Raw genomic sequence first — 18,884 nt, 5'->3', positions numbered from 1 at the left:
TCTATTTCTATTTCTATTTCTATTTCTATTTCTATTTCTATTTCTATTTCTATTTCTATTTCTATTTCTATTTCTATTTCTATTTCTATTTCTAATTCTAATTCTAATTCTTTCTATTTCTTTTATAATTTTCTTTTGAACATACTCTGCTTTTGCACAGTAAGATTCTGGGTGGGAAAGTCTGCCGTGTTACCCTGTCCCAGTTGCCAGTACACCAAGAAGGCCACCATGACTGTGGGAGGGGTCAGCACAGAATGATGTTTTATTTTCACATGCACATTATTTAAAATGCTTTATTTTTTTCCCTCCTTTGTTTCCAGGAATCATTCTTTCCCTTGCTTTCTGTCTGTTTTTCCAGGTGTGGATGTGTGGAGGTGGCATGTATGATGTTCCATGCTCTCGAGTTGGACATATCTACAGAAAATATGTTCCATATAAAGTCCCTTCTGGAACCAGCCTGGCACGGGTGAGTAATTGCATCTTGCTGGTTTTCATTTTCATTCATTATCAGTCTCTTCATTCCTTGTGAACCAGTTTCCAGTAAACTATTAAAATGGAAAATGAATGTTTCTTTATTTTTCTGAAATGAGATGTGCAATTACTGCAGTTATTCTGCCTTTCAGAGATAAGATTGCCAAGAATAAAATGGAAGCTTAAAATTACAGGGTTGGACATCTCAGCACAGAAGCATGTTTCATGCTGATTCAAAAGAATCTAGGAACAACCTAAGACTTGCAGTTCTCAAATTGCACAGTGTTGTCAGTCATAGTTTTTATAAGCAGGACCAATTTAAATGCACATTTTCTTATCAGTCAGCAGAACAGGCAGAATCTCATGGAAGGGATATTTTCTGAGGCAAAAGGACAGAGTAACAATTATTGGAGCGACTGTCTGATTATTGTGTAAAATCTGGTTGTGGAATACAGCCAGCTTGGAGCTGAAAGAGTGAGAAATTACAAGACTACAGAACACATTCATATCCATGAGGGGTTTTTTGCTTAAGAGAAAATGTTCTGTAACTTTCTGGAGATGTTCACAGGATGTCAAAAGATGGGAGATGAAGGGCACAGATGTAGCTTCCAGGAAGATAGTAGTATTTATTCATGCTTGAGTTTAATCTTTTCTGGTTTAGAGGATTTTTCTTTATATAAAATGGCATTAATATTAAAGTCTGCATATTGCCATAGGGTAATACTTTATGAATCATAGTTTTTTCTTAATAATGAAAATATGGTATGAATAAAAGAATGAATTTCTTGCTTTAAGGGGTAGATATCCTTGGTTTCAGCACCACAGGACCAGGCTTGCTATACTAACTGCAGCAGAAAAATGAGCAGCCTGCCTGACAGCTGGCTAGAGAGAGGAGAATTTGCCTTGACAGGGCATCAGTGCAGACACTGTGACACACAATTCAATAATGGGATTAGTGGTGGGGGCAGATTATTGACTAAATTGTGAGATTCATATCTTCTCCAAGTATAGCTCTGTGTCCTGTCATAGTTGCCCTATCCAGATTTTTGCCTGGATGCAACTGCTTCATTTATGATATTCCTTGCAAAACTGGAAATAAGAAATTCAAACCTCAGTCTCTGTTTTCTTCTGCTACAACACATAGTATCTCATTAGACAATAGGCTGTCTCATGCACTACCTGTAGGAGCAAAATCCAGTAATTTCTGTTTGTACTACTGGCATCTTGCACCGTTCAGCACTAAACTGGCTTTCATGATGGCACTGGGAATACCTACAACCACCAGGTAGCCACAGGCTGCAGCCTCCCTGTACTATTTATTTTTACCTTAATTTCAATGAATGACTCATGAAATATTACTGAAAAACATTTCCAGTTATAAAACTGATATCACTGCCCATGCACAGACTTATTGCCCTGTAACATGTGGGAAGAGATCTAGTGGTGGTTCTTATCCTTCCATTCAAACAATGGATAGTTTTTTTCTGTGTTGTGGTGGTCCAAAACATGATGCTTAGGTAAATTTGTGACATCCAGTTGCCACTTAAAGGAACTTTGAATTCTCAGATTCACAGCTTCTTTCCAGTATAGTAACCTTTGCATTGCATCAAGGCTAATGAGAACACAAGAGCATGTGTTTGGGCTATTTCAATAACTAGCCAAGGAAGAGAATTTTGTCCTTGACCCATCATACTGCGTGTAATTTTAATTCTAAAAATACTCTCTTTTGCTCATCCTCACCAGAAAAATAAAATCAAGGACAGATTAATCTTCTCCAAGAAGAAGGGGAAGCCCTAAATGCAGCTGTTAGCCAAAATAACATTAGGCAACTATTCCCAGGAGTAGCCTGGATATTTCAACTGTCTTTGCTTTATCCTCCAAATGTTATATTATCCAAAGATTATAATCTATGCCTTACAAGTTTTTTATCTAAATCTTCCTTCTAGTTCAAATACATAATGAATAACACACTCAAGAATATCTGGAAATATTATCACCACTGCCAAAAGCAGTAGTTTTCACTACTAAGTAGTTTCCACAAAAGTTTTTACTAAATCCTTTTCCACCTTCTGCTGTTTAAAGGAGCATGGCAGAGATGCAGTTCACAAAGGAAGCTCAATTCTGATTCTATAAATGATTGCAAGAGGTATTTGTTAATCAAGGGGGAATTTCCCCTGGTACAGATACTGCCTAAAAGGTTGAAAAATTTTCCCATCTTATTCCCCAGCACCAGCACAAGGGAAATGGGAACCAGAATGAGGAAGAGAACAGAGCTTCCAGACAAATTCAGGCATAGCCCAAATCATGCCATGGATTTCCTTTCAAGCTGTTTCAACTGATGTTTACCCTTAAAACATAATCTTTCAAGTGAGCATTTTACCTTCTCTTGGGATTTCACCTCTCTTTATTTTTAGCAGTAGTCTCAGCACACAGTTTCAGCCAGCCATGTAACACTTGACCAGTCTCAGTATCTGTTTTGAGAGCTGTAACCTGGCATGAGGATCCCGTATGGAAATACGAGGAAATCAGAGACCTGTCAAAAATTTTGTTGCCCCTCCCCTTCACTATATAACCATTATTGTAACACACACAATAGTATGGATCATGTCATAAATTTTCTATCTTATCTGTCACTCAAGATCTGGAAAGCTTATGCATATTGGTTGCTGCCACACCCCACATAAATTCAAAAGCATGCACATAATATTGTTTGGTGGTACAGAACAAAATTAGAGGAAGCCGTAAACATGCATAGTACATTTACAAACATATTCTGACAATCTAATGTGGATAAAAAGACTGAATATTTTGTCTGAATATATCTTAAGATATTGCTGCTTGCCAGAAGCAGTCAGTGTTGAATTTACAGGCAATAGCACATAAAGAAATATTAATAGGCATGCAGATGTCAACACTATTCCACTTTATAACCTGGAAGCACCACATAATTATTCATTCATTCCAAACCTGTCAATCTCTGCACAAACCTGCAGTAAATAATAACTAACTTTGCCTGTTTGTTTTAGGTAAGGCATGTTTAGAAAGCAAACCCCCAGATCCTAAAAACTGCTGAATTGTTTTACTAGATTATTTTAGTTGCTTTTTGTATTTCTGATTGTTGCTTCCCTTTTAAAAAAATCTAGCTAAGCCATTTACTTTTAGTCAGTTACCTATTAAATTAGACTTCAGAATATTCTTAGCTTTCTATTCTAGGTATATCTCAATTTATTATTTATTTTCTTAAATTTTCTGTTTGCTTTTTGGATTAGTTTATTTTCCTACTTGTGGTTCTATAAATCTGTAAGAAATATATCAATAAAATCTCACTGTTCCATAGGATATGCAGAGATGAACTAAGTTTCAAAATATATCTACAGAATTTATTTTTCTTGCAGGTATTTTACACAGTATTTTAGGATTAAACACAGAATGTTAGCACATTAGGCCTTTCTGAAGGGAAGGGCAATCCCACTGAAATTCAAATTGAATGGTAACCCAGCAGGGTGGTGAATCCTAACCTTAAGATGAATTCCTTCCTGCCTGCCAGCACATAGGATATCACAGCACTGTGATCATCTGACACATCAGGCACAAGCACAATGACATTTCTGTCATCACACAGTGTCCCTGAATTGGAACTTGCACGAGTTTGGGTTCAGAAATTCAACTGGTAAAGATGGACTCAGTTTCCCACCTGAACCATTGTCTCAGCCTTTTTGTGTGACTTCAAAAGAGATCTTCAAAGAAAATTATTGTAACTATATCACCTGGTGCTCTGGACACATTTGCAATTTTTTCTTTAGTATAATGACAGTTTGGTCTACTTTTTTCCTGCAAATTGCAAATAATATTTGGGAGTTTCTTAAAGTGGTCCATGAACATTTTATATTCTTTTTTCAGGTAGATTAAAAAATCTGGACAATCCATTGATGGCTACATTTTCTTGTGACCATAGTGTGAATGGATAGGTGTGACATGCTGTTCAGGGAACACTGCTAGCATTTTTGTAGTACTGTAAAAAAGTCAATTATGATTCAGCAACCACAGTAAGCAGGTGCAATGTCTGCTTAGAGCAGGCACATTATTTAGGAATCAAGCAGGAATCCCCTTCTTAGAGCAGCACTGCTATAACTGTGATTATTACACAATACAGCTGTAATGTTTCCACTGTAATATTTTTCATTAAAAGATGTATAAATTCATCATTAAAATTAATTAAACTGTGATCTCAAACAGAGTACTTACCAAAGAACATATTTAAATTATTATCCTTGACTTTGACAAGGCTTTTGACATTGTCTCACAAAATATCCTCATAGGCAAATTTAAGGAGAGTTGGTTAGATGGGTGGACAGTGAGGTGGATAGAGGGCTGGCTGTATGAGGAAGAATGGCAGATCCCAGAGGGTTGTAATCAGTGGGCTCAGTATTATTTAACTTATTCATTCATTCAGAATTACTTGAATGAAGGAGCAGAGGCATCCTCAGCAAGTTGACTGATGACACAAAGCTGGGAAGAGTGGCTGATACCCCAGGAGGGCTGTGCAGCCCTTCAGAGGGACCTCAAGAGGTTGGAGAGGTGGGAAGAGAGGAACCAGCTGAAATTCAGCAAAGGCAACTGCAGGGTCCTGCAGCTGGGGAGGGAAAAACCCCAGGCACCCAACAGGCTGGGGCTGAGCTGCTGGAAAGCAGCTTGTGGAGAAGGACATGGGGATCCTGGTGGACACCAAGGTGTCCATGAGCCAGCAGTGTGACTTGTGGCCAAGAGGCCAATGGTGACTGGGGTGCATTAGGAAGAACATTCCATCAGGACAAGGGAGGTGATCCTGCCCTTCTACTCTGCCCTGGTGAGGACATATCTGGAGTGCTGTGCCCAGTTCTGGGCTCCTCAGGACAAAAGAATTATGGAAAATCTGGAGAGAACAATAAAGATGATCAAAGAATTTGAGCATCTCTTTCATGAGGAAAGGCTGAGGGAGCTGGGCCTGTTCAGCCTTGAGAAGGGACAACTGAGAGGTGACCATCAGTGTCTGTCAGTATCTGTAGTGAGGGTGCCAAGAGGATGGAGCCAGGCTCTGCTCAGTGGTGCTGAGCAATAGGACAAGAGGCAGTGAGCAGAAACTGATGCACAGGAAGTTCCACCTGAACTTGAGGAAGAACTTCTTCACTGTGTAGGTGACAGAGCACCAGAGCAGATTGTCCAGAACCATCTGGATACAATCCTGTGCCATGTGCTCTAGGATGACCCTGCAGGGGCAGGGAGGCTGGACCAGATGACCCACTGTGGTCTCTGCCAGCATTACCCATCCTGTGATTCTTTGATCTTCTAATTCTTGAGTAGTAAAAAGGCAAAGCAATTTTTTGTGGGGTTTTTATTATGTTTTTGCCAATCTGAATAGAAGTTTTGCTTTTAAGCTAATAAATACAATGAGGTAGACATCCTAGCTATCCAAAAAGATCACGAAGAATATGGAGAACTAGATATTCTTGGACAATAAGTACATTAAAGTGGTGGTAGCTACTTGTCAGTATTTACTCCGTAGGCCAGCACTGGAACCCAAGTTACAAGGCTAAATAAAACTGTTTGGAGTTAAACCCCTGAACTCTCCCAGGCTCAGCTGCAGGGATGGGCTGTGGTCTCTATGGGTCTGTAACACAAGCATGGCAGCAGCCAGCGGATTTGTGGAGATTTTCTTGTAGTGCCATTCTGTGTTCCACAGCCCCCTCAGAGCCACAGAGCTGGGAGCAGGCAGTATCCTCACTAGGACTGGAAACATCCCTGTCCCCAAACTCTGCAGATTGGCCTCATGTGAGCAAGAAGTATAGATTTTCAAATGCATGGATCTTAAATTTTTATTTTTGTGTACCTGCTGGAGATGCAAACTTATATGGAGAGAATGAAATCCTGTTTGTTTTCAGACGTCTGTGGAATTTCAGTTCTAGGCATTTGCAGACTACTGTCTGAAAATAAATAGGCTCTTGCCTCTCTGCCAGCTGTGCTAATTCATAGAATATTTATTTATATCCGCACCAGCTTTGTCACCCAGTTAGAATACTGTCTTCCATGCAGACTCATTTCTTTTATGCCTGCAGACAGCTCTTTATTTAGTTGGGTTTTGCTGCTCCTTGGGGTTTTTTATATAAATATTTCTGATATGAAACCCAGTTAAGTTTTAAACACTGTTATGTGTAAAGGACCAAAATAAGATACCCAAGAAGGGGAAATATTGACAAACAGTAGCACTGTGTAAAATAAGAGGGAGTTAGGAGAGAAGGGGAAAGTATGAAACCCCCCACTGAGGCTTAACTGATGTGGCAGGTTAAAGTATTGAAACATAAACATCATGAGACTGTGGTTAGTGTCCAGGAAATGTGGGTTTTTGTTTTTCTGTGGTAGAAATACACAGAAATTGTAAATACTATATTCTGACACTGATGGAAGGACCTTGGCACAAAACTGAGGGTATTGTTTTTCTTCTTGTGAAAAATGGAGTTTTGTACCCTCCTGCTTTGGGCATATTAATCCATACTTGTTGAATGAGCTCCTCCAGTCATACTTTGTTCTCTTCTCTGTGATGATTCATTGTAACATTATGCTACCCATATTCTAGAGAGTTCCATATGCCATAGAGTTGTCTTGACTGGATAAATCCCAATGCACTTTTTAAATACATTTTGTATAAAAAAAACTGCATATTATATTCTTTCCAGCCAAGTGAAATACAGCTGCTTTTGCAGGTAAACAGGGCACTCATTTTGGAGTAGCAATAATACTGTGCTTCACAAAACAAAAATAGAAAAATCTTAATTAGTAGGATTAATATGTCAGTTGTTGCCAAGATTGTTGTGTTATTCTTGGCAAGTAAACAGGAATATTCCCCCTTAAATTTCCCAACCAAAATACAGTCAGGCCTCAGCCATGCTGTGGTGATTTGAGTGGCATAATTGAAAGTGATTTTGTTGTCCTGGCTCATGTGACAAATACCAGCTGGTGACATCCAGCTTCCTGGAAAATGTTCAGATTAAATGCAGGACAATAGGATCTCATTACAGGTTTCAAATGTTCTGGTTTAATATTGACAAAAGTAAAGTCTATTGATTGAGGTCAGAGTCAGTTTCATGCAATGAAACAGACACAAAAGCAGAAAAAACAGGTTATGCAGGTGAAATGAAACAAACAGTAGAACCATTGTGCTCCTTTAGTGACACCTGATAAAAATCTTTAGAACATCTGGAGAAACTAAGAATTACATTTTTATATTAGTCCCACTGCTGCATCTGAAATGTTAATTGGATAAGATGCACTAGAGGATGGAGGTGTGCTAGCTCGCACTGTAGTTCAGGAGCTCTCCTATGAGTGCTGTCATCTCAAGGCAGCCACAGTGACAAAATGAGGAACTACCCCTCTCACATCAGAACTAATCCAGTTAAACTTTGCTTAAAGCTAACATTTAGGGACCTGTCCTTTGATGTGGCCCTGTCTCACCCTGCTGTTCCATTCTCATGGCCAGTGTCTGCTTTCTTTTCACGGAGTAATGGCACGTCTCTTGAAAATGACACACTTAAAAAAGGGACAGTCGTGTGATTACAGAGATCAATCTACCCTAATCACTTAACAAAATGGCCCATGAAAAATTTTCTTTTTTCAAATGCAGAAGTCCTCGTTTGTCTCTCTCTTTCTCCAGTCAAGTTGATTTAAACTCTTTTATTGAAGTCTACTGCACTTGCTTTGGCTGGGATAGAGATAATTTTCTTGAGAGTACTTAGTATGGGGCTGTGTTTTGGGTTAGTGCTGGAAACTGTTATCAATGTAGAGATATTTTCCTTGTTGCTGAGCAGGGCTTGCACTGGGTCAAGGCCTTTTCTGATATACCACCACCCCAGCAAGCAGGGTGAGGAGCTGGGAAGAGGCACAGCCAGGACAGCTGATCCCAACTGACTCTAAGGATATTCCAGACCACATGCATCAGGTTCAGTATTTAAAGCTGAAGAAGAAGGAGGAAGGGGAGGTGTTTAGAGTGAAGTCATCATTAGGTGTGATGGAGCCCTGCTTTCCTGGAGATGGCTGAACATCTGCCTGCCCTTGGGAAGAGGTGAATGGCTTTGCTTGTGTGCACAGTATTTCTTTTCCCTGTTAAATTGTCTTTATCTCAACTCTTGAGTTCTCTCACTTTCACTCCTCGAGTTGTCTCTCCCACTCCTTTAAGGGGGACTTTGTAAATGGCTGTGTGGTGCTTACTTGTCATTTGAGGTTAAACTGTGACATCCATTTCTCAGTGACATTGTAACTTACTGTCTTGCAGACTATTCTTAGTAAAAATACAAAGCAAAATCACAGTCTTAAATGTGTGAGTTCATATAAATTAATAAATCTTGTCTAAATATAAGTCCAGTGGAAAAGAATTTCCCAGAGAGTAAAATTGTAACAGTGATTAAAATTATATCAAGAATGCATAAATGAGCAACTGATGACAGCTGATGATTCAGTGTGGTTGCTGTCACTGTTGTATTCATCTCACAGTTTCTTTGTGACAGCTGTTACAACCTAACATATAGAAATATGCATCTACTGAAATACCACTGGGCCTTACTTATTCTCATACAGAAATTTTTCACTGAAAATTACTTAAGACCAATGTCTTCTTGGATAGGTCCTGAGAAACTCCTCAGATGTCCACTTAGAGTCCCTACGACTTCTTTATTTTGTGTGTCAATTCATGTAACTAATTAATAATTCATTGATCTTCATTTAATTGTTTCTATTTAATTTTTTCCTTTTTTTTTTTTTTTTTCCTATTAAGAGTAACCAATCTGGACATCTGTAGCCTTGCAATGAATTTGTCAACCAAGCTAAGCTACGCCATTTTCAGCTGTAGAAACATGTTGTCAAGCATTGGAACAGGCTGCCCGGGGAAGTGGTTGAGTCACCGTCCCTGGAGGTATTTAAAAGACATGTAGATGTGACACTTAGGGACATGGTTTAGTGGTGGACTTGGCAGTGCTGGGTTAACAGTTGGACTCAATGATCTTTGAGGTCTGTTAAAATCTAAACTATTCTATGATTCTAGTTTTCATTTTTTCCTTTCCAATGCATTTACATGAGATTTTCAGACTGAATGATCTACCACAAGATCACAAGAGTCATCTACCACAAAGACATGCCAAAACTGGTTCTTCCTATAGTGATATTTGATGCCATTTGAGAAACTGCCATTTAAAGGAGTTTTCTGTAGATTACATAAATAGTAACAGGAGACAGAAATCAAGACGATTCAAATCTAATTCCTGTTGACTCTAAATTGTTTGAGGATTATTTTCACTGAAAATTAACTGCCTCATGAAAATGAAATGAGTGCTGAAATGGTGTTGTAAGGCATTCACAAAATGTGACCTAATCTGGTAGGCTCTTGAAGTTCTTTTACATGAAAGTTCTCTGGTAGTGTACACAGACCAAGTGAAATCATATCAAAGTCAAACTGCTTAAAGCCCGTTTTACAGCTAGACTCTGTCAAGATTGGGTAGCTATTCAAAACCATTCCCACTTGTGGGGCTTATAGGACATGCTCAGATCGTATCCAGCCTCACCTAAGGGTCAGGCAAGGAAGAAATGACCATTCTCTTTCTTCCATCCACTATGTCAGACATCCACCCAGATTACTGGAATGGCAACTCTGGAAGACTTGTAAAGGACTTGAGATCACATCCTAACCTTACAGTAAGTCATTTGATTGGTAGGCCTGAAGTGCTCAGAGGTGAGGGCTCTCATTTTGGTGGTGCTCCTCCAATAGGATGAGTAAAAGCCCAGCAGCTCCCTGCTATAATTTGCAGAGAAGAGTTATGATCCTAAAAGGTTCTCTGTGGTGGGTTAGTGCATTCTAAATAAGAATGTAAATTATTGCCTTTTCTGTGCAAGCTTGCACCAAACCAGCTTTCAGTACAGCAGCTCTTCCTGACTGCATTCAATTCAAGTGTGGGAAGTTTTACTACTAATCTGGACACACCTATGTTAAAATGAAGTGTGGTGATTTCTGAGCTTGTATAATGGTAATAAGGGTAAGAAATGCTAACCCAGGCTAACAGAGGTCAACAAACCTCTTTAAAACTGAATTGTTTAGATGCTGAGTGCTTGCTTGATGCAGAAACAGTTTCTCACTATTCCAGAACACAGTCTTCCTTTTGGTCATGTTCATAAGTAGTATGGAGATTTAGAGCTAGCAAATCAAGAGTTTGTATTTTTAAAACAAGCCTGTTCAAAGGGCTGCCTCATAAGATTTTGGCTTATGACATCAATGTATAAACATAGTAAGGATAATATACAAGTTCATTACAGGTGATTTTTAGCATATGATGAGAAGAATGGTCTTGGAAGAGCAGGGAAGCAAAGTTTCAAATGGATTTGTCCGAAGTGTCCTACCTGATACTTGGGGAATGATGGGAAGAACTGTCACTGTTTTTAATGTAGTGTTTAGTGGGTTTACACACACACATACACACACACACATATATATACACACAAAAGATGTTATAAAGGTGTTATTGGAAAACAAAAAGGTTTTGACTGGTGAATTAGAATTTTGAGCTAGTGACCAGGTATAATATCAAGATTTCTGTTGGATTTATGTTTTATCAGTTACAATCATCTAAAGCAGAATGCAGTCCTTTTAGTGCAGCCAAGTAATTAAAGAAAAAAGTCCATCAGAGACTACTCTTAATATTGATGGGGTGGTGGAAGATTTAACAGGAATTTTTCTTTCTTAAGAGAATTGTTTTTTACTGTACTTTTACCATATGGCTCTTTTTATAGTATGTTTTTTAAATATGAAAATAGTCTTCCAGATGAAGTGATAACAAAAAACTATTTTATAGAACAGTCCTAAACAGCATTTGCATTGTAGCAAATGAGGTATGCAGCATTGCAGTGAAAGATATGCTAGAAATCACACATATTTTCCTTATTTTAGCTTTTTGTTTAATGTTCCTAATAATTAAATTTTTTTTTGCCTCATGTACAAATTCTCATCACATAGTATTTTTACTTGTTAGTAAATTTCTGTGTTACACTTTTTCTGCCAGAAAGGTGAGATTGTCATTTAGATGATGTTCTTGATTTTTTTCTGGTTTTCTGTGTCCTACCCAGTTCTCAATTGAATTCTAATTTCTTGTAAGGTTACTTAGGTCTTCATGAAATTACAACACAAGTCAAACTTATGAGGAGCACAAGCCATTTTTTAATAAGGATATGAGTGTTGTGAATTCTTACACTGCTTTAATGTTACTTGCTTTATCCCTTCAGGTTTAACATATTTGTTTCACAGAGAGAAAGCACATAGAAACTTATCTTGCAGTGTCAGCTAAAAGTACTTCCTTTGTTCTGTCTTGCTGTCTTTGTATTCAGATAAGCCTTATTAGTTCAGAGACATTTTGTTTGTGTGGATTAATAAAATTCAGGAAAAGAATTTTCCAGTTAATCTTGAAGGCAAGTCAGAGTATGAATCCAGCTTACTTAGATGCAGAGAATGTTCTGAAAAGAAACATTATCTTATGTTGATGATAATCAGATGTATGTTGTCCTCCAGCTTATTACAGAGTGAATCTCAGCATTTTGTAGTTAACATTCTATAAAATAATATTATACAACTTGATTATCTTGTTTTTGCAAACAAAGCAATAAGCACACCCTAGTGTCTCAATGTTATCCAGAGAGATGTTGCTTTGTTGGTGAGATAAAAGGTTATTGGGTAGCTGTGGCAGAATAGACCAAGTCCACGCTCCACTACAACATCTGTATATAAATTTGTGTGGATTGAGTTGCAGGAGGAATTTTAGAAACAAACAAAAATACAGAAAAAAATGCCCCCTTCTTAGTGGTAGATAACAATAAAATAGATCTCTTCAGCCTACCCAGAATTTTCTTTGCAGTGGTATTTGTTTTATTTTATAATTTGAGGCAGCTAATTTAATTAATTATAATTTAAATAAATTCTTATGCAGCAAAATAGGTAATTCTGTTTCCTATAAAATGCCAACAAAAATAAACTTTGTGGAACACAGCCAGAACTGGACATCAAGGAACCTAAACAGTCGTAGATATGTTCATAGGATGAGTGAGTGCAGAAAGCCACAGGTTGTTGTGGCTCCTATCCCAGGAGGTCTTTTTCTTTAGACCAACTCCCCTTCAGGGCTGCTTGCTCCCAATCATTCACGTGTAAGCCCTGACCCTAAAATTGAGGTAGGAATTGTTTGGTGACTAAGCAGTATCATGGCAGACTGCAATTCAGATGCTTTTCAAATGCAAAGTGAAATACATCAGAAGGAAGAATTTGAACCGTTCAGACCTATGAGCAGATCTGAACAGGGAAAAAGCAGGGACCAATGTAAGCAGCTGAAAGGAAATTTGTGTTCAACATCCATCATTAATCAAAAACCCATATGAAGAATATGCATAAAGAATGTGAAGGAAAATAAGATGTTCAACAGACATAAGACTGTCTCTCACAGAGCCAGCAGGAAAGCTGGGTAGTGTTTGCTCAACACTGTAATGAAGATAGCATACGCTTACTGGAACATTTCCAGGTTTTAAGACTGAGAAATGAGACCAACTAAGCTTAAAAATTATGTGGAATGCTGATTTTTGTTTTGTTTAGAATGTTCCCTGTTACGAATACCATTCCCTCCAAACGTGAATAAATTAATGTTTGCTCTTTTTTGTGCCGCGCAGAACCTGAAGCGCGTGGCCGAGACGTGGATGGATGAGTTTGCAGAGTACATTTACCAGCGCCGGCCTGAGTACAGACACCTCTCAACTGGTGACATCTCTGCCCAGAAGGAGCTGCGCAAGCACCTCAAGTGTAAAGATTTCAAGTGGTTCATGGCTGCAGTGGCTTGGGATGTCCCCAAATATTACCCTCCTGTGGAGCCTCCACCTGCTGCCTGGGGGGAGGTGAGGAATAGATCAAATTTAAATGAATCTAACATTTTAGATTGTGGGAAATTAAAATTATTAAATCAGAGTCAACCTGATTGTAAGTAGTGTTATTATTAAGGAAGTTCACAGTGGTTGAAACAGTCCCTGACCTATCCATTAAAATGAGAAACTGTCTTGTCTTGGAACTATCACTGTTAATTTTGCAAGTCATTATGATTTTGTGTGTACAGGGCATACGATGTATGCACAATGAGGATGAGAATGAAGAAAAATGTATGTAGCACTCATGTCATTGTGACTGCATATCACAGAAGATTTATTTTAGATTCAGAGAATCACCTTAGTAAAAAGGAGGTCTCAAGTCACTGCTTGGGATTTTTTGCATATCTACTGGTATACCTCCTCCTGTCCTTACAAGGACAGTTGTGTGCAGATTGAGTTAGGGCTGCTCACACGTGAAATGTGACAAGCAAGCAAGGCCTGGATATTTTGCTTTTAAAATGACTGATTTTGCTCAGCTGTTCTCTACATTCTATAGGTGCTGTCATCACTGACTACCAGTAGCAGAGAAATCAAATTTCTCCACTGATGGATGAGGGGAGGGAGAGACCACAAAAGAAGTCAATATCTGAGCATCACTCCAGAGCAGGGGCTAAGCAAACAGCAAGCCTCCAACTATGATCAAAGATGTTCTGCATTCAGACCTCTCTGAAGAGCAGAGCTGTAGCAAGCCTTGCTTTGACAGTTTGTTTTGTGCAGAAGAAATGAGAACACAAGGAGTGCCAGGAGAGGAAATTACTTGCTTAGTTGCACTGAAAAATTGCTGTGGCCTTTGCCCCCAAGAACTACAGTAGCTTCACTCCATTGATGGGTTGTGTGCAGAGAGGGCTTTTTCTTCTCAGTTCATTAAGATATATAAAGAAGGCTTCACTCTTCCAGTGTATTGTGCTACTTTTTTTAAAAAAATGTAGGAATATCTGTTCTGTGAGTTCTAGCCTTCTGTGATTTTCTGGGAGGTGTTCTTGGGGCTGTCAGGAGATTAACTTTCATTTTGGAACCAGAGGATGAAGTTGAAACTTTTGGTATGATCAGACCAAATTATGCATATTCCCAGTAGTTAAGACTGGACCACAGACTTCTAAACATGGGTACCTCTACTATTCTCCAGAATTTCTTTTTAGAAAGGCAAATTATCACATAGTGAGATTTTAAAAATAACTTTCTCTGGTACTAGCAATCCTTAATTCTTATTTATAAGCTATCAGTTACAGATGTTCAAAAAACCTCTAATTTATATGTGTTGTGTATAAATTGTTTATATCTGTTTGCTACTTCTTGACAGTAAGGAATTCCTTTGTTTTTCAAGTTTCTTCTTTTTGGTCCTGCTGCTCACTCTTTATGAGATTAATGTGTACTGAGAGGTAAGGAATTTATCAATAGAAGTCAGGCTGGATCAGATTGCTGTGACTGCTACTGTGATCTTCCTTCACCATCTTTCTCATGTATACATGGGTGTCCTTGGAGGACTGTGATCAGGAGATGTGTAATTTTTCTGGCCAGCTGAATGAATAATCTTTAACTCAATCAAGAGGGTCTATGAGGAGGAGCCTGTCATCCTGATATTAGTTCTTTTTACAGCAATATTAATATAATCTCTGCATAAACCCAAGTATTTTTAACAGTAAAAATCATATTGATGGTGTGAAATCTGTACCTTAAATGCATTTACTAAGCTCTTAGGAAGGAGGTGAAGACCAAAGATTTTTTTTCTCTAAAACATACTTTCTCTAAAACAACAGGAAGAGAACTTTCAGCCCTACTTCTCTTGTTTTTCCTGAGATTGTCACATTCCTGTGCAGTTGGCACTTGAGAGGACCTTGAGAAACCTTGAAGGTCACTGGCTGTGAGAAGCTGAAAGAGGGAAGCAGACTGGAATGTTACTGCTTTGTAAGAATGACGCAGCTCTAGAAACCTTGCTGATTATACACACCTAAAGTCTGTGCCAACACTGACTGTCATTTAGTACCTTCTCTGCTTCCATTCAGAAATACTTTACATCTGCTTGCCTATGCCAGTCTGAGAAAGATTAAACAATGAAATATGCAGAGAAGTTTGGCTCTAGTATTTGATATTCAGCTAATAAAAGCATGTGGTGTGAAAGCACACATCTCATAAACAGTCTCTGCTCAGCTCCTTTTTGCAAACATATTTATATAAAATCTGACCCTTATATTTCTTGAAAAAAATCTGTTTATGATAGAAAGAAGGACATTTAGGAAAAAAAAGCAATCTTTTTTCCTAAACTTGTCATGGCCTTATCTCTTACGAGTCTTTGTACCTTTTGTCGTTGGAGCTGGCAGGGTGTACATACCCTTGATAATCTGTTCTGCCTTGTAACATCTGAAATATGTGCAGTAGAGCAATGTAACAGCAAATCCAGACAGATTAGGTTAGTGAGACTGTCAGTTCTGTGGTTGAATGAGGTAAATGTACTCTTTTCCACTGTGAAAAAGAGGAAAGTTTTCAATTAGGTTTTGTTCTTACTCTTTTGAATATACTGGGAAGTCTGATACCAGTTGAAAGCAGTAATACATGTTTTTTCTAAGACACAATAATATATTTGTAATGTGTATTTGAAGTCCTACTACCTCAAACAATAGGTGTGAATTGGACATGAGGTGTTTTCTTAGGAAGTACTTATGAATCTACAAGCTGTGATCCAGTATGAATATATTGTGCGGATATCACAGCTTCCAATATCTTTGAAAACATGTTTCACATTAAATCAATCATATAATATCAGGCAATGCCATTTATTTTAGATTTCATGAGTTTCATAGTCAAGGTAGTGCAAAAAAAATTGTTTTACTCAGTCAAAAGGGAATTATTTAATCTCGGTTTCACTTGCTGTTACATGAACTTAATAATTCAATGAGGAAGTGTCTCAGTCACTGCAGCAGGGCTAAACTGTAGACCTGAGAGTACTCCTTTCTCAGCCCCAAATTCATGATTTTACAGAACTGTTTTACAGCACTGGCATGACAATGTCTCACATAAAGTCAAGTGGCACATTTGAAAAAAGAAGAAAGCCTAAGAACTCTCTAACTTCTCTTTCAGTTATTTTTCTTTTTTTTTTTTAAATGTGTCATCCTCTTATCCTTAATGAGTCAATCTGAGCCCAGCAAGTGTCACACATCTGTTGTAAAAAAGTGATATAATCCCATCCTGCACAGACCGAGTGCTGCACAGCTGGGCTGTTCCAATTCTTTTATCAGGATCAATGTCACACTGAATGAGAGTCCCATGTTTCTTCAGTGAGGTTTTTGGCAGTGCTTGACTTCTTTACCTTTGACATTTTCTGTTTTATGGCTCACACAGTGGCTAAATACTTCTAAAATTACTATATATTAGTTGAGAGGAGAAGTGGCTCATTTTTCCATATTTGATCCATAGACACTGATAGCCCTAGGGTTATCTGAGAATGGAAGCAGTGCACTAAAACTGCCTCTAAGTGCCGCTCAGACAAAAAAAAAGCAACATAAATGAATATTGCTAATGTCTTCTAAGAGTTAAAGCCATTTTTTTTATTTAAAGCATTAAATCAGATATAGGGAGAATATTATATAAACAGATAGCACAAGGTGCTTCTGTTGTTGCTGTATCCCTAAGGATTGTCCTGACACCATGTCCACAGTTATTATTCAGAGATGACCATATTGAACATATAGTTGTCTTTAGATTGCTACACTGCCCCTCTTTCTGCTTTTGGCACACACAGTTTCATGTCATGATGAGCATGCAGGGCAGCTCCCAGAACCTGTGGGAGTTTGGCTGTCCTGCTCCAGCTCACCCCTCCCTGGCTCCATGAAGGCTGGAGTGTACCTGGGTGACAGCCTGCCTGCAGTGCAGGTGGGGCAAGGCTGCAGGAGCCAGGACATCAGCTACTACCTCAACAGCAAGTCTTGCAGGAACTCATTTGCCTGGGAAAAGTTGAGGAGTTTTAGAATTATCAAAGAATACTGGTCAATATAACTGCTGAGCTCTAGGAAGCTGTGTTCCCTGTGCTTCTACACCTCCCGTGCTCTCTGTGAGGACTACAGTGCCTATAGTGAGTTAGGATGAGTATCTATGACTTACAGATAGTGTCCTGTGCTTTTGTCAAAATTTGTTTAATTCTAAAATAGCCTTTAATAACACCACTAACCATCCTTGTCAGTCCATACATCAAAGTCTTTGGAAAAATTATTTTCCTGTACGTTTATCAGTGTGTACAAATGATGGCATTTAAGGCTGAGCAAAAAAAGTTTTGTACATAGCAACTCAGTGCTCTACCTGCATGGCTGATAAAATCTGTCTCTTTTTCATCCCTGGTCTTAAAATTGCACAAATAGGAATTTGAAAATGTGTAAGGATCACCAGCTATTTGTAAGTCATAACTTCAAAAATCCTAAATCCATTGTGCTGTGTGACTGGAGACAAGGCAGTTCAAAAGCATATTGGTGTATAAATGAGGAAAAAAAAAAGAAAAAGCCCTGTGCTTCTGCTTTCCTTCCTTTGTCCATGGAAGCATCTTGGCATCTTGGGGGTTTGCAGGCTGTGTGGTACTGATGCTTGGCAGAATGTTCCCCGTGGCTCTGGCTCTGGCACGATGGCTCAGTTCAGTTTCTAGCAACTGCCAAGGCCACACAGAAGCGCCAGAGAACAAAAGCACAGACTTGACTGAAATGCCATATTACAAAAAGAAAATAAAAAACAAGCCATGACCCCTCTGCAGCTGAAAGGCTGAAACAAGAAAGGGATGAGCTTGCATGGAAGCTGCAAAAAAACAGATTAAAAACTAACTCAAGCAAACCTTTCAAGAACAGAGGGAAGAGGGGAGGAAATAAAGAACATGAGACAGATTCCAGCAGTGAATGAACTAAACGTAACTTAGCTCAAGCCTTTTCCAGAACACATTTACTGCACAGTCCAAATGACAGAGACTGGGATGGAGCGATGCCATCGAGACAGAATTACGAAAGCCTTTTAATGCAATAAGCATTAATTGGACATGGAGTGTATTCACTGTCATTTTACAATTCTGAATCACATAAATATATCCAATTATTAATGGCAATTGCTAGCAGTTTCATTTTAATTAACTTGCATGCTGTAAGAACTGAACTGATGTATCGTTTAATTTTCTATTAGACCAGAAATCTTTATCTATACAAAGGAAATTTAAGTGCATTGAGAAATGATTGACCATTCTCAAAAAAAGAAATTATACTTGGAGAAGGTATTTCACATGAAGCTTTAAAAATATGACATTAAATTCTATTCCCCTCATTATTCTTTCATGCCTCTTTTGCTGGATGATATGAAAATGAAGGTTGTTGAGAACTAATTACCTTTCATCTTTTTTACTGTGGAGCTGCCCAGTGCTGGATTTCTGTATCTGGTTGTGTATGAATAACTAGCATTTTACCTCATCTTTATCAACTTTTATT

General features: G+C 38.4%; 1 protein-coding gene across 1 annotated transcript in view; it reads left to right on the top strand.

Moving 5' to 3' along the window:
* The window catches only part of GALNTL6 (polypeptide N-acetylgalactosaminyltransferase like 6), a 436,047-nt gene that overhangs the window by 402,095 nt on the left and 15,068 nt on the right, over positions 1-18,884 (top strand). The window contains exons 8-9 of the mRNA XM_079305686.1: positions 359-466; positions 13,189-13,410. Coding sequence (XP_079161812.1) covers positions 359-466; positions 13,189-13,410 — 330 coding nt within the window. The remainder of the gene's footprint in view (positions 1-358; positions 467-13,188; positions 13,411-18,884) is intronic.

This window comes from Erithacus rubecula (genome assembly GCF_903797595.1).
Source record: "Erithacus rubecula genome assembly, chromosome: 5".
Classification (NCBI taxonomy): domain Eukaryota; kingdom Metazoa; phylum Chordata; class Aves; order Passeriformes; family Muscicapidae; genus Erithacus; species Erithacus rubecula.
The sequence above is the reverse complement of the archived record's forward strand: the minus strand, read 5'-3'. Positions and strand labels throughout refer to the sequence as shown.